The sequence below is a fragment of the Dromaius novaehollandiae genome, chromosome 3 (assembly GCF_036370855.1).
Source record: "Dromaius novaehollandiae isolate bDroNov1 chromosome 3, bDroNov1.hap1, whole genome shotgun sequence".
NCBI classification, from domain to species: Eukaryota; Metazoa; Chordata; class Aves; order Casuariiformes; family Dromaiidae; genus Dromaius; species Dromaius novaehollandiae.
Window position 1 is genome coordinate 104,672,888 of NC_088100.1, and position 23,260 is coordinate 104,696,147.

At 38.1% G+C, this 23,260-nt stretch overlaps 1 protein-coding gene across 1 annotated transcript in view; it reads right to left on the reverse strand.

The window, feature by feature from the left end:
• Positions 1-23,260, reverse strand: part of USH2A (usherin) — a 407,004-nt gene that overhangs the window by 37,225 nt on the left and 346,519 nt on the right. Inside the window, exon 60 of the mRNA XM_064509686.1 lies at positions 21,086-21,440. Coding sequence (XP_064365756.1) covers positions 21,086-21,440 — 355 coding nt within the window. The remainder of the gene's footprint in view (positions 1-21,085; positions 21,441-23,260) is intronic.

Consider the following 23,260-nt stretch of genomic DNA (forward strand, 5'->3'; position numbering starts at 1 on the left):
AGCAAGGCCTCACCAATCCATGTTAAGGTTAGGCTCCAGTTCCTTCGTCTCTCCCTATCTTTTCTTTGTAGAATAATCCCTATTCAGCAGATAGCTTTGATACCTGATTAGAAAGCCAGCTCATCCTTTCCATGAGTCAAACCTCTTACTAAACTCAGCGGCACGAGACACCATCACACTGTTAATGGTACTAGCGGTACAGGGATCCAAACCTGCTATTTCATACCCCCAGGACAGAAATGATGAGAAGGTAATTCAGGATGACATTGCCTTTTCTACAGAATGCAAGACTCTGAAATAACCCTGCCACGGAGGAAAAAACAACAGTCTCCCAGCAGTCACAGCATTAACCCAACCATCCTCCAGCACCATTTCCCAAATTCTCCGTCAAGGAAGGCAAACAGATTCCTTCAACATTAACAGAAATAACTAGGAAAGTTTGGGGGGTTTTGCTAAGATATTTAGCTTACCCTCACCTTTGCCATTACCCTCTTCTCCAGTTCCCCATCTAATCCAGATTCTTTGCCATCATTTGCAAAGCACTGGGAGTACTTCCCCCTTCACTTGGATGGTCACACTTATCGCCCAGACTACTACTTAGCTCCTGTCTTCACTCTAAAAATTGCATTGAGATCGTGTTCATATTCAGCCCCTAAATTTAGGCTGCCAGTCCTTTGGGTTGCCTTCCTTCTCATGCTCACATCATGTATACTGTTTCTTTTTCCTTTTTAAAATCTAAAGCCTTTACACGCCCTTAAACTCACAGCAATATAATTTACAGATACACAAGTAATCTATGACTCCATTCCTTCTTGTAGCACTCTGGACAGGAATACAAATTATTCCCACGGTAGTAGTGAAAAATCTCAAAGAATAAGTAAACATAAACAAAAATGTTATTCATTTTGCCAGAAATTATCTTGCCCACAGATGACCAGAATTTCCATTTTTACCAGAAACTGATGTTGCAATATTTATTTTCCTCCTGATTTGTGTAAAATTTATTATAATTTTTCATCAATTTTTTGGTAATTTCATTCTTAAAATTTTACATTTTGAGAACTTTGCATTTCATTTTAGAATTCTAAAATTGCCTTTCAACACATATTGTTCATTTTAAATGATTATACTATTCCATATGACATAACAAGGTGTCAATTAACACCACACTGGTGTTAATTTTTGTGACATATAAATTACAAAACATGTATCCTAAAAGTTACTGAAATAAACATTTAAATGAAATTTTCAAATCTGTAGAATTGGAAGTTTTCTTAAACAAAATCAACATCATTTTGAAACACTTTACCATGGGAGTATTCTTCCAAATTGTTTTCAGTTGAGATGAAAAAGCATTTTTCATTCCCAGGCCTGAGATGGATCTATGGGGTCATTTCTTCCACCGCAGCTAGTAAATTACATTAAGGAATCAGTTGCATTGGAGCTTGCTTTTTTATTTATCCCAGGAAAATTTGTTTGAAAATGTGTTAAAGAGGATTCAGGTTAAAATGTAAAGCACATAAAATTTAGGAAACGTCTGAGGCATTAAAACATAGTCTTTGATTACATGATCATAAATTAGTCTTTCCTCAGGACTCCTGGCAAACTTAGTGCTCATTCTGCAACTTTAAGAATGCTCTTGTCATTTATTTTTAAAACAAATGGTAGTTTTGTCATCGATATCAGAAAGCTCTGCTTGGCCTCTGTGACTTTGTCTTCCTGTCCTTTCTTAAGAATACCAGGCTAACAGCTTTTTGTTAGCAAAAAAAAAAAAAAAAAAAAAAAAAAAAAAGAAGAAAAAAAAAAAGAAAAAGAAAAGGCCCGCACCCCTTTTTGCTCAGCACCTAACAGAATCATTTCCTATGTGACCAGTCCTACATTAGCTTGTGGGCCAAATCAGAGGGAAAGATTTGCAGAATCAAACCTTTAGAAAAAGCAGGCACCTGTGTTTAAAATGTTCTGCAAACAAGAACAATTAATACCTGATCTGCACACATTAAGTTGCTGTTCACTTTTCTCCTTCATGACAGAGCAGGTAAGGAAGTGTGAATTACACGCAGCTGAATCTGTCTGGTGGAGTTGCTGCTTATTTTCACAGCAGACATTTTTCTTTCCTGGCACACCTGGACATCTGGGGACTTGCTGCAGTCTCAACAGGAGTCTGAATCCCCAGCTTTGACTTGAAAACAAAGCACCATAAAGGAAGCTGGATGCATTATACAGCAGAATGAAATCAAGCACATTTAGCAAGCTGCGTTCAGTCATGTTGGATTTGGGGTAGCAGTATACTGTTAAAGCATCAACAGCATTGTGCTTTTGCTGGTAAAAGCGTAAAAAATCTCTTTGGGCAAGTCTATCCTTCAGTAGTCTACTCTATGCTACTTCAGCAAGATTTTGCTTTCTTTTTTAACATAAGGGCAAACGTTTTATTTAAAACACTTTATTTAAAATTCATCTAATATCACTGAGTGACACCTTCTCAAAAATTTTTATTTGCATTTGTATTTGTCTAATTTGTACTAAGAAATGCTGAAATCCAAAAAAAGATTTTTCTGCTTGACTAAATAAATCAAATAAATCAAAAATATGACAAATAAACCAAAAGACATGACATTCCACTATAGACACCATCTACAGGGATGATGTCAACATGTTTTCCTTACATTAATATTTTATCTCTTACAGCACTCACAAGACCTACTGGATAATAAACCATAGTTTTTCACCTTCTTTCATTTGTTTATCATGTTTTTTCATGACTTACCTTATTTATTATTCCTCATCACAAGAAAGTGATAGGGAAAGAAAGAAAGAAGTTCTTTTTATAAATGAGATACTCGATGGGACTGTTTTCCTCAAACCTTTTTTTCTGTCAGTTCAAATCTGCCATCTTTACCTAACCTCAACGATGCTTTTCGCCTCAGATAATCATTATTGATATGAAGAGCTAGAATAAGTTTCTCTTCAAAATAAGAGAGGCAGAATCTGATGCACAAATTTTAATACAATTTATCTGAGAAACTACGATGAGAGTAGTTTCAGATAGATAGTTTCAGATAGATAGTTTCAGATAGATAGTTTCAGATAGATGAAAGGATGAGAGAGAATACCTAAACCCCATTTGAAAAGAACTATATTGTAAAATACACATATATTGAAATTCTGGCCTTTAGTTGAGTGGGGCATGCTTTGGGGAGAGTTGATGGGGTGAGAGAGGCCGGAGCAGATACATCAGTCAGGACTGCACGGTGTATGAAATCCAGCCTAGTATTAAAGCAATATCATACCCTGCGCTGTTGAGCTGGGCAGTTTTAGTGATGATGTTCCAGACGTTCAAACGGTGCAGTCTGGAATCTGCACGCACTCATCGAGGCATTGCAGCACACGCAGTTCGTCAAGTTTGCCTTGCGCACAGGGGAATGGGAATGGTCCTTCGGGCAGCACTTTAATCGAGGATAGAAACGGCTCTCCAGGGAAACTGAAAAACCAGCAAAAGTCAAGCGCACAAACTCTGGCTGGGGTTTATATCTCTACGGTTACAACCGACGTACTCACTCCACTGAACTCCAGGAATGGATATGTTTAAAACAAGTATCACATATCGTGCTCCTCTTGAACAGTAACTTTCCAGTCACTATTCATCAACATTTAGGAACCAGGTTCCTCTCACCTACTCGTTCTCTGCCATCTGTAGGCATGGCACCAGAAAGAAAAAGAAAAAACATGGCTTCTGTGGATAAAGCCTTAAGGACTTGAACCTGCAAGTAGCAGGGGGTACATCACTTGATATGGAGCACTAGGGGGTTATTGTTGTATTTTCCCTGATGCCACAAACCGCATTTTCAATTTGATGTGTTGGCTGATGGCCAGAATGAAGTTAGATGCTTTTGTCAGAACAGACTCTGGACTGCCACAGCAATGCAGTAGTTGTCCTTCTGGCCCCAACCCCCCCCCCCCCTTTTTTTTTAACAATGTCCAGAACTAAAGTGTTTTGCAGAGGGGCTTCTAGAATTTTAAGCCAACAGAATGAAACTGTGGATGTTTTTGTTATCCATAAAAATGGATAATTTATATGCCTGAACTTCTCAACGCAAGGGTGTCTTGTGGCAATCAGTTTTGCTTTGTTATAGAAAGAACATGCCCTTGCCATTATCAAATGTTTTGCCTTTTGGTTTCATCTGAAGTTTTGTTATTCAAGCATTCACACTGCCTCTCTCTGACATTCATGACTACATATATCTTTGCCATAAGCCTTCTTCCTCATCTCCTTTCAAATTACATCGCATATGAGATTGTGAAGAAAAGTGGCTCAGCACATTTTAAAACTTCCCCATTTAAGCTGAAAACAAGCTGGGCACAGTACCTGAAAATTGCTAATATCTATAACATTTGAAAAAGGTGTTTTGACTGTGGTTTTGGTGTACAGAAAACAGAGAGGGGGAAAGCCCTCTATTTTCCTTATAAAAGCAATTATTTTCAATTTTGTCTTCGCACAGCTCAACTGCCACAATGGGGAAAAAGAAATGAAAGGAGAAAGAAAAGAACAGTTTGAAGAAAACCTTTAAAGGGACTTGTACAAGGACAATCTGAATTTTAACGTAGATTGCAGGTGAACTCCCACATCAGTTTCCTTGAAAATGCCACTGAATGTCAGTTGTGCTCCATAAAATTAAGACTTTGCAGTTATATATGACTTTTCATCCATGGATCTCACATCATGTTACAAACATTAATTAATTAAGTCTCAGGATATCCCCCTGTGTTCCTTCTTGCGGCTTCAGGAAACTATCATTATTGTTTTAGCTCCCACTTTATGCAGGTACAATTGATGTGTCATATTATTATTAAATGCAAGCTTATTTTATTCCCTTTTCTCAATCATGTGGAGTCCTTGTCTCCTTCACCCAACACATGCAAAAAGAGCAGTTCTAACTGCTGCTAAGCACAGGAAGATAACACAGCCTCAAGGCAATTCACAGCTTAAATCCCTGCTTTCCACCAACACAATGGAAAATAAAAGCAACATTTTAAAGCAGACTAAAAGGTTTTTACTTCCTACTGTTTTATTTTTTTCTCTGCCCTATACTGAACAGTCCTAGCTTTTCATTCAAACCTTGCCTGCTATGTGTATAATCACTTCTGAGAGATATTAAAATGTAAGCATAAACAATTTGGTTGGAGTTAAATTATAAAAGACCAAACTTCAGTTTGCATATGTGGCTAAACTTAAATTTCAACTTTAAAATCAACTGGATATTTTAAAAAATGATGGGCCAAAACAGTACACAAGCCACTACCTCTCGAAAGGCTTCCCTTCAAGTCAGTACACAGTACAGATATTCCATTCCTTCTCTTAATGATTTATACTTCCTACACAAAAATATCTGCGAGGACTAGTCTCCTGTCCAGACAGAAGCAGGCTGAAAGCAAATGTAAGTCTTTGACTTCCAAAAGGTGTATACAGGTAGCAATGTGAGAAAGGTTGTAGTCCAATTATGCTAATCCATATCAGAAAAAGAGAGACTCACCACACCTTTTTGTACATAGCAATCGCTCTTAGTAGAGGGCCAGAAACACACCTTTTACAGACGTAGGGATGCCCTTTCACTCTTGTGTAGCTGGATGAAAGTTCAGCCTATCTTTTAAATCTTAGCATAAGATAGTATTAGACATATATTTAGATGTACACTTTGGGGAGATATCCCTCAGCAAAGCAGCTTTCCATCAAAATACCAACAGGTTCAGCAGAGGTATGACACCTTCCTTCCAGGACTTGCTGGATGTTTCCCCGTTTCTGGAGTATGCCCCTAATGGTCATAAAAACTAGTGGAAGGCCTCAACAACTAGCCTAAAAAGCCTCCATGTTACATGACAGTAAGAGAAATAAAAAGTTTTTTTCTCCCATTGCAGTTACTCTGGACTTGGTGAAAATAAGGAGGCTCAACACAGAAGAAGTTATCTCTCATTGTGTCCCTTGGCAGCTATATGTGGAATCGTGAAGGCTTAGAATTAACTCTACCACAAGAAAAGAGCTGAAAAAGAAGGCAAGAAGAAAGAACAGTTACAGCTTTTGGTGGAGTAACTGGAACAGAAACTGCTTGAAGGTTTAACGTCTTCAAACCAAGTGAACCCAGTGCGTGGATTAACTTCCAGATGGATCCTTCCATGATCATAGAGCTACAGCCTCCTCTGGCTTAATCCTCCTAACGCACACAGTAACCAGTTTTGACACAGTGTATGAAGCTGTATCTCCAGACTGCCCATTCCCATTCTCTATGTTGCCAGACCAACACTAAATGCATACACATACACAGCAGAGCAGAGGCAAATCTGCTACGGTGAGAACAGGAAAAGCAGCTACCTAGCATCACCTTTAAACTTTAATACATAAATAAAACACAATATTAAATCATGTCTTTTCATGCATTTACACATGCATTAGCCTCTCCTGTTGCAGCTTGGGCTTCTCAATGCAAGACTCACTTCTGACAAAAGAGAAGAAACTTGCGACTTGACTAGTTAGGAAAGAGAGGAAAGACACAAATACTGAAATATAACTTCAGAACTCCTGAAAAATAACAAATTTATTTCTGATTTTTTATTTTCTTTGGATAGTTAAACTATTCAGGCAGTTAAAATAAATCATGAAGTCAACAAGTATGCAGCTAAACTTAGGACAAAAACAAATCGTGCTGGTTTCAGGACTGAGAATTTCTTTTCAGCACATTGTTGATGCCACCATATTAACTTGTAAATCCCTTAGTTTCAGATTATCATCTATTGATTAGCTGCATGTATGTATGTTATAAATGAACAATCCAAACAGAAATTACCGTAATTTAGTCATTTTAGGCCAGACTTTTAAACATATCCAAGTGCCTAAGGTTGAATATAGGCACTACAGGGAATATTCACGGCACCTACATTTAGACATAAAACACACATAGCTAGTCTCCCCCCTCTCCGCAGTCTATGCGGAGAAAGGGCGGTTCCTCCAAAACAAGATTCTGATGCTTACGTTTAGCTGAACAGCCCTTCAAAGGAGCCTCACTGTCTCTCAACACAGCAGATTAGACAGACTAGCCTGCTTTAGGCAGCTAAAACAAGTGCCTAGATTCAGTGCTGTGACTTTTGCTTAAATTCACTCAAACAGCCAAGGAGCCAGTGACAACAATCTCAATCAACACAGAGCGACAGACCATAGAGGTGAACTTTTTTTTGCCTTAAGGGGAATCAAAAAACTCTTGATAGTTTGAGAATTTAAGTGGCAGCTGTTTCAAAGTTCTTCCAAATCAATGAAAGTTTCCTTTTGCCTTCTCCAGACCCCTCAGTCAGGATCTTCATGCCTAGAAGAACAAAACTAAATGGTGTACATAGATGTCATTCGGATAGAACCATTCTAATAGGGACTGGGCTCAGTTAGTCCATAATACTGAAGCAAACGTGCCTGCACTGTCTTCCTACTGCTTTCTATGCTTAGGTCAACATGCTGGCAACAATCTGAGATGATGTTACTCAAGTCAGTGAGATTTAAAAATTCCACAAACACCCCCAAATCAAATATCGTTAGAGAGGTTTGTTAACATACCAATGGATAGTGTTGTGATGTTTCTATGTGGGGCCAGAAAGTAGGAAAAATGCAGTATGCTGAAGAGCTGCTTCTCTCAGCAATGTCCTATTTTTATGTTCTCAGCCATATTTGTCCTCAAAGGGGCACCCTATTTTGGACATCAAAACAACTAGAGCTCAAACTGTTGTGTGACCTCTTCGAAGGCACAAGGTTTTCCTTCTCCTCATTTGCTCTCGAGGTCTCTATTTAGTCTGTTTGGGCCAGGACTTTCTAGTAACATTAAGCACAGCACTTAAACATGTCACTCTCTTAAGCGACAACTATAGTATAAATCTCATGATCTGTTTACAACATGAGTCTAGAATTTCTAGCATAGCCTAGCATTAGAAACAATCTAAATTATCATCTGACTTGAACCCCTGGAGATAAAACAATAAAAAATAATTTAATGAAGCCATAATGACAAGAATACTACTTCAGTTCATCTGTGAAAAGACATCTTCCACAATTCTCATTAATTCTTTTTTAAAGCCTGTTGCAATATAAGAGTGCTGCAAGATTTCTTTCATTTTGTTTGTGCAGAGTAAAGTTTTCTTTATAGCAAAAGTATAGAAAATTTATCACAGAAGGAATCCACTACCCTCACTCTCCTGCTATACTAACTTTGCATTTGCAGTTTTGATTCTGTAAGACAATTATAAACTTGGTGCATGTTTACAGCCATTAGACTTCCACTTCCACTTTGCATGTAGGATTTGGCCCAGGCCAGGTACTCTTTGCTCTGGATGGGGAAAAAGAATCAGCACATTCAAACCCACGGCAAATGGAGTTTCATATAAAAATACTCAGAGCAGAGCAAAATTCAGAAGCAAAATGAGTAAAGAATTGCGCTATACCCCAGTAGGTTAAACAGACACTGAGACCTCCCTTCATCTCTTCTTGTGAAGGTAAATCTCCTTGGGGTCCTTTTAACACACAAATGACACACGTTCCCAGTGACTAGTCCAGCTGGAAAGTTCCCCACCAGTAATATCATCTCTACGTTTGGTCTCTATGGTCACAGAAGCTGTTAGAAGTTACTTGCACTACACAAAGAAAGGAGGAGCAGCCATGGATTAATTTTAAAAAAGGCCATCCTACAGCTGGAAAGCCAAGGAGCTTGGGGGAGGATACTGTGCTGCAGGTCCACTTGCTGCTCTTGCTCCAGTCACAGCTTGCCCCAAGTAGGCATGTGAGTGTGCATTTGTCTCCTTGGGCTTTGCCTGCACAGCTACACAGCCTTCAGTAATATGAGACCTTTAAAACACATTACCTGACTTAAGTGGAGTACTGCCTGTTATAAGGACTGCAGGACCAGGGAAACAGAGTAGCTGGAAGTAGAAACAATCGATTTCCTAATGAAAATCGGAAAAAGGGAGAAGTTTTTTCCACTTTAACCTCAGGAGGAGAGTTAATTTCTGCTCCTTATCTCACTGATCACAGTCTCCAATGGTGCTCTTAGAAAGGCACGGAAGGGAGAAGGAAACTCAGTTTCCACCTTTTTGGTGGATGGAGTAAGCAGCCTGCAGTTGCCAGAAGCATAACATATGGGTTTTGATGCCCTAAAGGCTGTAACGTGCCATCTGCTAATACAGTAAGAAAAAATTCTCTGAATCTGGTAGCATCTTTGGCAGGTATCCTTCCACCAAGCCCTTCGCTTCATGGATAGAAACCTTCTCTCCATGCTTGTATTTTTTCTTGGCAGTCATAAAACAATTCAATGAACATATCCTTTCCAAGTCTTCCAGGCCGTGAGATTCTGGTGGAGGGGCATGTGTACCAAGATATCATCTCTCTCTCTCTCTCTCTCCTCAGACTACAGAGATTTTATTTGATAAATGCTAAAGAAAGATTTAAAATAAACAAAACAGGTTTTTAATAAACAATAAAATCCATCCTCTATGGGCGCATGTGAGGAGAGCAGGAAAGAAATAATACACATAGGAGTTTGACATCCCATTTGTCACGCATTTATATAGCTTTTGTCAGATATACAATTCAAGGTGCAGAGGAAAATGTTTTACTTTGTGATGGGATTAACTCAAAAGTTGGGACTTGGTTTCCTTACTGAAATAGATTACGTGTATGCAGACTGCCCCTGAGCACTGAACATGGGACATCTTCACACTACCTTCCTCACAAGAGTCTTTAGCTTCTTTGGAAAAAAAACCTAAAACATGAATTACTTAGTTATTGTGCTTTCATTTATGATCCTGCTGGTATGAAGAAGCTGAAAAGACAGATGTAAACGCTGATTTGAACTTTCCTGAATCTGATTAACTGGGTGGTTCTGGCTCAATTTAAACTCATTGCATAAGTTTTTAAGCACAAGTCTCCTGTCATCTTTTCCCTATTCCCATACACAGATGAGATCTTCACATGACTTCAGAAATTGTGGCTTCAGAAACATCACCCGGTGTGAATGCAAGAGCTGCCTGTCAGCTCATTCACCAACCAGCCACCCCAGTCAGCTAACACATGATCTCCCTTTTCTCATTTGTCTATTCAACACTGCTTACTTGTGTTTTCAACACTGTCAAACACATTTCAACTGAAATGAGAATCCAGCCAGATCCGGTCCCTTTGCAACTGAATGGAAGTTTTTGTCTTCAAATGTGAGCAGGGGAGGGAAGAGGCAGCTCAGCCAGCTGAGCAGAAAGAGAGTGAAAGTGGGCCAAGGAAAAGGGCCGCAGAGGTGGGGAGCGGAACATGTTGGTTTTTATTGGGCATTTCTACCAAACTGATGCAGGCCCCCTTACTACACCTCCCCTGTGCCACGAACCTGTACCCAAACAGTCAGAGCCCAAACTGGCAACACGGCTGTGCTGGTTTATTTTACCTAAAGGTCTGGCACACACACGAAATACTACAGTCTACACATTGTTTAAAATAGAACTGGTCCAACTCAAAACGTGGAATAGCATTTGTTATGAACTTACATGATTTTTTTCCCTTTTTGCATGTAGATCTCAAAGTTTTTCCTTTACAAACTGAATGCTTGGATGAATGCTTTTGAAATGAAATCTTACTTCCTAATGACTCACTTTAGTTATTTACTATTTATTCTCTACATCGCAAGAAAAATCACAGAATTGGTCAGTAATATATCTGCTGTTTGGATAACCAGTTTTGTTCTGTTTCTAATACTAAATTACAGCTAATTTTAATAAATGAATTTTAGGATTGTTAACTCTGTTAGTAAAATTCACAGAGTTTTTGCTCTTTGAAACCATTTTCACAAATACTTTGCAGTTCTCCAGATAGTCTGAATAATAATAATAATAAAGTCCCATTACAACCCAAAGCAATAAAACCAATGTTTCAGTTTGAAAAAACTGTCACATTTTGATTTTGTTTTTTATACCATGTTAACTTGCTATACAGTTACAGTATAATGTGATGGTAAATTTATACCCCTCTATTGTTACAAAGCCCATCTGAATATTCAAAATCCTTGTCCCTTTTTTAAAAATATCCATCGGAGCCTGTGTGAGAACTAGAATAAATAAGCAGCCACGTTTTCTAACACTGGAAAAGTTCCAAAAGGGAAAGGGCTCTTGACATTACAGAGCTAAAGGAGTTTTCAAGACACTTTCTATTTCCATACTCGTTCTTTTGTATGCTAGGTTGCCTGCCATTATGTTTATGTAATTCTGACAGTGTTCTTAATGACACACTAACAGATTGTAAAACACGCTGCTGGCATTTACTTGTTTTTTATATTTTTAAAACAATGTCCTTCATGTAACAGTAGTTAAGCGCGGCAGAAGGACATCATTAGAGCCATGGTTAAACTGTAATTTACACCATTAGGAAGGCAGGAGCAATTTTTATTGCCTGGCAATTTTCTTGCTGAAATATTTGGACCATATGGCTCAATTTGTGTAATAACCTTAATTTCAGCACCCTTCAGGTCTGCCTTCATCTCCTACGGAATGGTAAAATGCAGTTTAGCAGAAAAGGCAACTGTCTATACTTAGAGAGTTGAGATTAATAACATGTCACGTCCTGTTTTTGGTGAAGGAATTCGAACAGCAGCCAGATGGTATCTCTACAAATAACTGTCAGGGGTCTTGATCTAATCAATACAATGTATTAATACATCTCCCTTCGCTGCTTCTCGAGGGGCTAGCGTGCAACATCTGGAAAGATTGGGGGGATCGCCAAGTAGAAAGCTGATCCTTTTCAGAATCAAACTGAGCCCAATTAATTTTTCATGTATACTTGATAACTGTTTCATAATGAGCTATGCGTCTTGACGGAGCTAGGGTTGGCAGCATGAGCGGATTGTGCTTCCTATCCCCATTCAGTCCACTTACAGAAACCAACCCATTAATCAAACTATCTGGCATAAAACTGAAATCTCAGCTCAGCAAGAGATCAATAACCATCCTTAAAAAAAAAAAAAAAAAATACCACCACAGAACAAGGCTTTAGTGGGCGAAAGTATCCAGCCATGACATTCGTAATTACTTTAACAAAAACCAAAACTCAGAACCATATTCACCTGACAGGCACCTATAACACAGAATTTAATATTTGCTTCCTGTCAAAAAGTAACATTTCGGTCCATTAAAAATACACTGCAATTCTGCTTTTTAGATACAGAGGCCATCTGGCCTCTATTCACCATAATTACTATTATAGTCTCAAAAATAATATTTATATAGTTCTGTAAATTAACTGGCAGACACACTTTCCCAGCCCCAAAGAGCTTTCTGTTTATAAACTCATGTTTTAGCACTGCACAGGAATTAGGGTCTTGCCCCCTAAAAAAAGAGTGTGGCAAGATTATACATGCATCCTTGTGCTTTTTGTAAAGTCTGAAAGGAGGAGGAGAGAGAGAGGTCACTTGGCAGGCAAGGGATGGGAGACTGCTACAAGCATAGGGAAGACCAGCTTGAATGAGGCTGTGAAGCTGAGTGATGGGAATGGTTTCAAAAGGGAGCAATAAAGGGAAAGGACAGGAGGTCAGCTGAGAATACTAAACTTATCTTGCATAGGACACCCAACGGCTGTTTGATGAGAATGACTTTGGTGACTGTGGACCTGGATTAGATTCAAATGTAGTCCCTAGTGGTACAAGGCTCTATATTATACTACCAATTCCCTGAGTCATATGGCTCGCTCCTGTATTTTAAAAAGAGCTGGATTCTCTGTTTCTTAAATTACACATTGCTTATTAAAATTCCAAATGAAATATAAGCACAGAACATAACGCTTCTTAGCCAATTTGAATACAAGTCCCTTAGCTGTGGAGGGGAGTAAGGCAGGAGATTGGGATGAGCGGAGAGCAGTGGTCTTTCTAATTTTCTGCTGAAGTACTCCTATATCTGTAGCTGTCATACATGACCCGTGGGATTTTAGGAAGCTGCCCTATGACTTTACCAACAAAGAGAGTTGTCTTGGAATTGCCTGATATTTCCACTTAAGAATGTCGGCTAAATGTGAATTAAAATCTAGTCAAATCCAATTAAGCATTTTAAACATATATCTAATTTGAAAAACAGCTGCACACATTGAATAAATTTACTTTTTCTTTCTCCTCTTACTCCATTTTATTTGCTACTTACATGTGAAAAAGCCTCTTCAGCTTACCAAAAACTTGTTTTTAAAGCAGAGTCACTGCAGCCAAGCACAATATGGCACAAAGGGAAGAATGTCCCTCATTTTATATATTTTTATCATAATATTCTTAAGAAGGTAAAGTTTTGTTTGTTTTTTGTTTGTTTTCACAAATAAGAAAACACATGATCAACGGCGTTTTTCTATAGTGCCTGATTAGCTTGTTCTCATTCTCATAACTCAAATGCAAGACTTAAATAAAAACATCATAAAGAAAAGCATAAACAGAAAGCATATAGAAAAACAGTACAGGGTACATTTACATAATTTCATTTTAGGCATCTACCTTTCGGCTTTGTCACCGCTTGTCTTTTGACTGCAGCTGCACAGGCTGAGAAAGGTTACCACTTCTACACTGCTCCCCACCACTACCTTCATGTCAGAGGTTACAGTCTTTTAAATCTGCTAACCTGCGTAATCCCATTACCCTTACTAGTTTCAATAGAGTGGGTTAAGAAAGATCAGTTGATTAAATTGCTTAAAATCAACCACCTTCTTTTGACTAACACATGCCAGTAGTGGCTCAAAAGCACACTAGATGTAAGCAGTGACGAATGGCCGCAGCCAGAAGAGGGTAAATGTCCATGCCTTAAATGCTCTGGGGGCTTCGCTGACTACAGAGGAAGTACGTACTCCTAACTAGGTTAGATGTCTGAAGTTGGACATTGAAGAAGATCTAGTTCTTTGAGTGTTTCACACAGCAAAGATGGCCTGTGGAATGGCTGAAAACTGGATCCTGCACAATGAGAAATCCAAGGAAAAAATATGCTATGTATTTCCAAATGGGGAGCTAATTTCTTCATTAAAAAAATATATATATTGATGCAGGCACTCTGGTCCAGTCAACCCACTTTCTCTGCAGCATAAACTGACTCCAGGACCTTAAATGGCAACTAACGTTATTAGAGCAGCCTAGAGACCGCTCTCACATCTGCCCATCAGCACACCATTCAAAAGATTCCCTTTTGCAGCTCCTCAGCCACATCATTCACCTCTCTGTGATACCTGTAACTCCTGGGAAGCGAGAGGAGTTGGACTCTGATCTGGTGTTAAATCTAGTCACTGAAAAACAATGTACTAACTGGAACGAGCCTTGAATCAGGCCTAAAATTGAATTAAAAAAATAGGATCATCCTTTATATCAAGGAAAACCTATGAAACTTGATTCTTTCTTTTGGAAGAGAAGCATTATTTCAGAGGACAAACCAACATAGGAAAATTCAATTATAACTGGGAGTTATTTTGAAGAAGCAGTGAGAAGAGCAAAAACAATCTAAAGATTGTGAAACAACTACAGCATACTGTTCTCTACTGTTCTTCATTGTGTTTAAAAATTACTGGCATGAAAACACATGATAACATCTAAGGATTGGATAAATCAAGGAAAATTGTCATGAGATGTGGAACCTGTCAGCTGTAGATTACTCACAAAAATCTACAGTACTTCACTCACCTATTTCAGTCAGAGCAGTCATAAACCACATGGACTCTGTGGTTAGGCATGGACAGACATAAGCCTATTAGTGTTTTTACTTCTGGTCCAAAAATTTATCAAAGGACAAAGTTATTTTAACTGAATTAGGGAGAAAGCACTGATGAAAAAACATAATGAAATAAACTTGTTTGCTGTAACCTTCAGTAATTCTGATCTCCAGCCACGTGACAACGCATTAAGACCTCACAGACTCCAAATAAAATTTTCCCTGCTACCCCGCATCCGAATTCACAAGGATTTTTTAATTCTTGACAGAGTTCCAGCAGAGGCTAAAGTATTATTTCTGTGGCTGCCTAAAGGCATCCAGGGAGACACTGGTATAAAGAGAAGTGGTTGGAGCTGGAGCGCCTCTCTCACCATTCTCAGCCGCTCTCTGCTCATCCAGGTCTATTACCACAGTGCTTTAAAACTACTGAAGTTGTGCAACAATCCATTTCGTCCTTTCAGCTCTAATTAGGTAATTCTAAATGTCTGTCTTGATAGGTGGGGCTTATGAAGCACTTAATCAGTTTCTGGAGGGGCATCGTAGTGCCAATCCAAACACTTGTTTAAGCAGAGCTGTGGTGCCAAATCCAGCATATTTGGCAGCAGCGTGGAAACAACAGAGTATGAGAGACACAGATTGCCTCATACACATTTTTTAGCAGCCTTCAACACGAAGGGGCACTTGTCTTGTATTCATCCTGTGTAAGCTTAACAGGTCTAGAGACCAAAACACAGGAAGCATTCTGTATTATTGGAGTTTCCTGGCAAATAAAACAATTACAGTAATTCCAACACAAGCCCTTCCTGAAACCCTGCTAGCAAGGCTTTGAATCTTAAAAATTGCATTTAAATCAAATGATTCATTTGCAATCCCATCACATATAGCACACATGTGGTAGGTATGAGTCATTTCATTGAAATTAGAAAGCAAATGTCTCTATACATGAGAGGTCACTGGTTGTTGTAAGCTAAAATCTTTTCACTGTTAGGCATAATTAAAATACTCTAACAGTGGTTTCAGTAATTTAAACATTGCTGTATTGTTGTAATATTTTTCTAGGCTTCAAGAGTTCACAATTGTTTGGTCCAATCAAACCTGGGAACACTGGAGAAGTTATCACCCATCAAGGTAATTACTTTCAAGTTGAAATAATTACTCCATCAATGTTAATGGTCTTTCAACTTCAATAAAGCACTCACCTGCCGATAATCACAGCTAACCTCTTGCTCTCATGCAATTCCCTCTCTATTTAGCGGGTTATATTACAGCCGTTAGAGTGGTCACTTGTCCTGAACAGCTGCTGAATTTCACTTTGATCAGCTGTGAACCGTAAAAAAATTAGTCATCTGTGTATGATTTCCCCCTAACCCATAAGCCCTTGCAGAGCTAAGGATACGATCTTTTGGCTGTAGCAGGGCACTTCACGCAGCAGCCATCTTGTTTCTTACTGGGGCTACTTGTTAACAGCCGCACAGTAGCCTCATTAACTTTTGCCCTCCACTGCCATTTACAGCTTTCATTCTTTGTTAAGTAGCACATCTTCTGAATTTATAGCATGTGCCAAGATTACACCATTTACTCTCATCTTGTTTGCTCACAGTGCGGTCCACTTCCCAAATATCTGAAACTGGTATGAATAAAAAAGTTTCACCAGTCCCTTCCTTTGGTATATTTTTCCTACTATTGTGGTTATGGTGTATATTCCTTCTCCTCTATGAAAGCTGTCATGTACAGTCCTGCATACTGCATTACTGAATAATTTTATGCGCTTGGAAGTTAATAACTATGTGATGTGTCATATCTAATGGTGACAAATGTTCACTGCTCTATCTGAGAAAACAGAGCTGAAGTATCACATGCAGATCTATTAAGTATTTCTAAATGTGATGAACAGAAAAGAACTACCTGTGGGTATCAGGTTCCAGAGATCTGTAAAATTCTGCTTAGGAGGCTTGCATGACCGATGTATGGCAGTACTGGCCAGCTGAGATTTTTTCTGGTATAATACATTTTATATGATGCTTTACAGTAAATTGGCATTATTTATTATTTTTATTCTGGTTATTCCCTCAATGTACAAATTACTGTCTAGTTATAAAAACATAATCACACAAGCTAAAGGCTTATTTTCCTTGCAAAGCCTCTATTATTAGTGCTACTCTGCAATTGTCTACAGAGTTCCCCATCACGGATGCAGCATCTGCCAAGAGAAGTTTGGCTGGTGTAGTTATACCAACTTTCCAAATACTGTAAGGTAAGCCAACATATGTTCTCAACTGTTAGCACAGCCATGTCTAAACCAGGGGCTTTGCTGGTGCAATGATACCAGCTAAGCGATGTGTTATTTTCTTATGACCTGAGCTGACATAGCTATGCCAAGAAAGCCTTGTAGAATGAGTTTGGCCTGATGGCCTGATACTGCAAAACACAGTGGGAGTAAACCTGCGCTTCTAGGTAAGCACAGGTGTAAAATGCCCATGAATAAGGCCTATAATACTTAAATCTATCTCTTCTTACATCCTTTAACAAGCCCATTGTACTTCTAGTAACACTGCTGAGGAGGGTTTGATGCATAATACTAACGGGAGGCACTGCTGAATACAGGCAGAGCTTTCCTTTATAACGCTCACTTCTGGATGCTTTTCTCCTCCCTTCCTCCTGTCCTTCTTTATGCACTTTCTAACAGCCACATATTCTTATGTTTATTACTTATCTTCTTGGCTTGCTTGCCTTCTTCTCACGATAAACAACCAAACACATCATAAAATTGGCATGGAAGAAACAGCAGTATGCATCTACAAAGCATCTACCACCAAAAAGTCAAAATTTACCTGTCCTTCACCTCACAGCAACATCTGACAAACAACAGTTAAACAGCTCTGATACTTTGATGCCCTTTGGAAGTACTGACTTTATAATGATATTCACTTGGGGTCCTTCATTCACAAGCTTAAGTCCTATGTTCACACATGTGAAAGGTTTACTTTGATAATTCAGTCACTTTTTGCAGATTTGGGTAAATGAGAAGTTACTGTCAATCCATTCCCATAGAATCACATCTTTCATACTAGTGCTGTCAACAGGACACTAAATATCATTCCTGCTTTAGAGGGTCAAAATGAACTGGCAACACATTGTGAGAGAAGCTTGTACTGCTGTAACCAGTCTTGACTTGACTTTATTCTGCAGATAAACCAGAATGTCAGTTTAACTTGCTGTCACCTAACATCTGTCACTATACTCCTGGCCAAACAAGCTAGAGAGACAGGTGACACTGCTCTTTAACTGCAGAGCATCAAAACGGCTGGTGTGTACGTCACCTGCTGCTAACAGTGCAGGGAGTCTCCTTTCACTCGAGTGCAGGAGATTTTGCTTTCAGAACGCACTTCCGATTTTTATCTCCACAAGCATCACAAGATTTCAAGGGATCATTGATAACCTTAAGGTCATGGACGGCCATAACTTTGATCCCTTCATTCAAACAGAGATTAATACACTGTAACTGGACAATGAATAGCTACGTATCTGGAAGGTAGAGTGGATAAGTCTGTCAAAGGGTTTGAAAACCCAGAAGATGCTTCTCAGTTGGCTTTGGAAATGGATAGAAAAGAAATTGCCAAATTAGAAGAGTCTGCAGTGACATTAGCAAGACCTTAATTTGTATCCTGCAGAGCCACAAGGATTGTATTTCAACTTTAGATTTTGGTCAAACTTTACAACCTATGGCAGGTAAGCAGGGTATGAATAAAAAGAACAAGGGTGGGATCGACCTCTGTGATTTTAGCTCTGATTTTTTTTTTTTTTCCTGGAATACTCTTATGGGATAAGAATGGAGTCTCACAGATTAAATAAAGGACAGAACTCATTGCTCGCTTAATACTTTAAGTCTTGCTTGTAACATGGAAGCTTGTATGAGAGAATGACTAATGGCGTATCCCACGAGGGAGCTCCAATAGAGATGCTTTAGGAGATTAAATGATTTAGCCTAGTACCCCTGAAAGCTATATTTTAAAGGGGCAGAAGTTTAATCATTGGAATGCTAGTTCTTTCAGTAAAATTACATTTTAATTAAAGTGTCTCATTCACAAAGCTACAGTTAAGGGTATATCAGCAATTTCATGATAAAATTCTATTTCAAGGGAGCTATAACTTTGAAAGTTGCTGTCCAGGTTTTTGCCTGTTGGGATAATTGACCTGACCTCCTAAAGATATCTTTGATAACAGGACTCTGTGCACTTTATGTCAATATCTTTGATTCAAAGCTTTAGCTGTTCCACTATGTTCAGAACAGAAGAGGTATGATTCTGATCTCAGCTCCCTGGTATAAATCAGCAACGACTCTATTGAGTTAACATAGTTGCAAAGGCTTTAAAATGAGTGCAGCTGGTGGAAGAGCTGCACAGAAAGACTCTCCCTAAAGGGTAGTATAATATTTAAAAATAAAAAAAGATAGCAAAAAATAATAATCGATAAATGTTCATGACAAAGGACAGTAGAAAAAAACCATGCAAGCCAGTTTCATTGCAACGTTAGTAAAACAGCTATGCTTATGCTACCAGAATGTCATTTTGATTCAGGGTAGTGTTTGGGGAAAAAGCATTTTGGAGCCAGGAAAATACTAATTCAGTAAATAATAGCTTGTTAATTTAAAAGGCTTTTAACTGATGCTGTTAAAGAAACACACTGTGGCAACTTTATTTAAAAGGCAATTTTGGTAGGTTTTATTGCCCACAGTACAACCATCTTGGACATTTTCTGTTGTTGTTGGCATGCTTAGAAGACATTGCAATGCATGACTGGCCAGGTCAGCTCTGATGCTCAGTAACACGTTGGATTCTGCTTAAGCAGAATATTAAGAGAAGCTCTGTCATTTCTCTGGTTTTGAAATTTTAGGTATCCTATCACGATTATGATTGTGATTTTTTCTTGTTTAAAGGAAGCTATGGGAGTTAAGTACCAAAATCCTACTGAAGTCCAATGACTTTGAAAATCCCAGTCTACCTTTTAAAACCTGGTACAGTGCTTAATGCAGACATAACTATTTCAGAAGCCAAAGGTATACATTCCTATCATTCAGTTCAGGACATGTTTTCTTTTTCAGAGAAAGATGTATTACAAGCTTTATCTGTATGTGCTTCCAGGAAGCTAGAAACAAAACCGCTTTCAAACCACATGATCACAAGAATTCACTGGGTGAGCTGGAGACTTTTCCTCTCTTTTCATGTCAAGAGTTGTCTAAAATAGTTATTTAAAGGTTACTGTTGGGTATTCTAGAGTGTGTTCTTTAGAATCATAAATGCAACCACACCATAACTTTAATTATTTGAATGTCGGATACTAAATAATTGGGGTGAATAAAAATTTGGGGGATTTTCAGTGTTATTCAATACAAACATGCCCTATGAATCTAATTTACGCAAAACTTTGGGTTTATGAAGTTGAGCTGGCATTGCTAAGGAAACCCAAGCTTATTACAACTAGCTTCAACATTTTCTAAAAACGTATTTTCAGGAGATCGCCATATACATCAGCTATCCTAATATATAACAGTCCAGTTCAACTGTCTATATGCTGTCTTCCTATAGAAAGGCTAGGATGTAATTTATAGGCAGGATGAGTAGTGGTAATTGCACGCGCTATAACCACTTTTGTCACTGATTTACACAATGTTGTTGGTCAGTTCACAAAACAAGCTGCCCTTTCCAGAGTCTATCCATCCACATACGGGATAGAAAAGTAATATTTACAGATGTCACAGTATCATATGCATTGATGTTTGGAAAGTCCCTTGAAGGGAAAGACATGTTAGGAGTGCAAAGCAACATTCTAATGTAAGTAAATGTAATATAAGTGAAAGTAGATCTACTTTTGATACTGATGAGTTGTGAGGGGAATCTTTATAAATGTGTATACATGCAAATGCTTTGCATATATGAACTATTTAATTGCTAATGAATTCATTCACTTTGTGATTCCAGCTGAATTACAAAACTAGCATAACATACAGCAAGGACTGATTTTGTTGTGCTTCGTACAGATCCTGTGAAACTACAATAACTATCAGACAAAAAACTCAGGACAATATTTTCAGAGCTAGGCTGACAAAATTAGGTGCATGTACCTCTTCCTTCAGACATGATCCATCCTGAGTTTTTGAGCAATCTCCTTGCATCTACCAGGGTTTAGATATTAACATCAAATATTTCAGTCCCCATTGGGCCAAACCCAAAATTTAAACCAAAAAATCCTACTGGCAATTGTGAAACACCACTTTTGCAATCATTGTTCCAGTTACTGAGATTTTAAAATACCATGGAGGTTAAAGCAGAGTAAAAACAATCAAAAGCTGGTTTTGTCACCCAGTTCTTACCATCACGGTTAATGCTGTCACAGGTGGGACGCTAAATGTTGGATCACTGCGTTTTTCTTGATAGACTACTCGATACAGAGAAATAACACCATTGGGAAAGGCAGGCTGAGTCCAGTTCAACCACACTGAGTATGCACTCGTTGCTTGTGCCCAAGGGGCTCCCATGCCCCATGGAGATGCCTCCAGAGTTTGGGTTGAAGCCCACAGGCTGTCCACTGACCCCATGGAGTTCTGCGCTCTGACACGATACTCGTAGAGAGTAAAAGGCTTTAGCGCATCGGATGCATCAATAAATTCCAAAGCTCCTTCAGCCCAGATGAACAAAAGCAGTGCTTCTTGACTACCTACAGGACGTCTGAAATTAAATCAAAGGCAACTTATTTAAAATTGAAAATAACTTTAACAGTCTTACTACAATGGATCCTGAAGTCCTAAGTTCAGCTGGTAACTGAGTAAAGTACAGAGCTTATTTCTATACATCACACACACAGTGAACTGCCTACTTGTCTTAAAAGCATTTCTATGAACCTATGTCAGGTACTGAATAGTGAAAAACAGATTTTCAAGGCGAGTATTTAATCATTGTTCTCCTTTATCTAGAAAAGTACTGTGAAACACTTCAAGCAAGCGTGCAATCACAGTTCATAATACCAGAGTTAGCAATACAATGGCATATTGTCCTTCTAGGATGCAACACACCAGACATGAGATTTTTCAAAATTTTAGACATGAAGTCTTAAATCCATATTTAGTTGCTAAAATAATTACCGGATTTGCAATATGGGTGCAAATTTTCAATGTTTCTGAAAATGAAGCTATTTCTGTACATACTCACCTCAGAATCCCTCATTTATGGAAATCGTAGCCCAATTTTTTTGAGAAAAATGTTGCCTAATGCACAAGGGATAAATATTCAAACATGCCCTCAAAACCAAAGCCACACACTTTCTTTTTATTCTGTTTTGCTCACAATAAATACCGCATTTGTTCTTGCAAATGGAATAAGTAATCCCATGTGAATAAACTTAGCAGAATTTGCAACTCTACCACAAAAATTCATTAAACATATCACAAGGAGTGTTTTCTATAATAAGCTACATTTTTTTTCAAAGGCTGTTTCTGTTTCAAAAATGTAAACTACAGATATATGAAGACAATTTACTGTATAGATTTCTGGCACATATGGGTTTATATATATATACACACACAAATATAAACATTACATATACATATAAAAACATTCATATACATATAAACCTGTGTGCATTTGTGTGTGTGTGTATATATATATATATATACACACATATATATAAAATCCATACATATAAAAAATGCATAGCATCCATTCTTATTACGGATAGGTTTTTTTTAGTGTTGGACCTGGAGATATTCTACATATCAGAGATTACAGATGATTTTCACCCCCCTTCTCATGTGGCCCCTTCTAATAGATAATTTACAACAGATGTAAAAAGGCAGGCACTCATCTTCAAAACAGTTACCAAATCAGTTCTTTCACTTGGCATAAAAATGTTTGTGTGAAATTAAGTTGGTTACATTTAAACACTGTGATAAATCTCAATGACGGTTGTGCTGTACTGCACATGATTTTTAAGTATTTTCCCTACTTTTTACAGGAACCTTGGCCTTCACAGTAAGTAAAAGCACTTCCACCCTCCATGCCAACAACAAAAAACAAATTACATTATCTGCCACTTTTATTGCAAGTAGGGCAAATTTGCAGAAGTAAAATGGTTTGTCTGACTACCAGGTGTCATCGTTACTATATACATACAGAAGCTGAAGAACATTTCTTTGGCAAGAGAAAAATCTGTATTTCACAGAACTCTGACAGTTTTTATTTTGTTAGAATGACCTCAGGAACTACTTTAAAACTATAAAATACAACAATTTTTTAAAACTGATAACCTTAGCTTTGTAATGGTATACACTCTGGTATTTATACGGAAATATGAAAAACATAATGTATGGATGTGTGTACAGAGACGTTTGTGCATCCTTTGTGCATATACATATATAAGGCATGCACAAACATTATTTTCTTATATGAAGCTGAAGATTTTTTGCTAAACTCTGGGATAAACAAGCTATATAGACTCTGAATATTTTAAAGGGTTAAAGAATGATTTTTTAAAAAGCAGAGTTTTGAGGTCT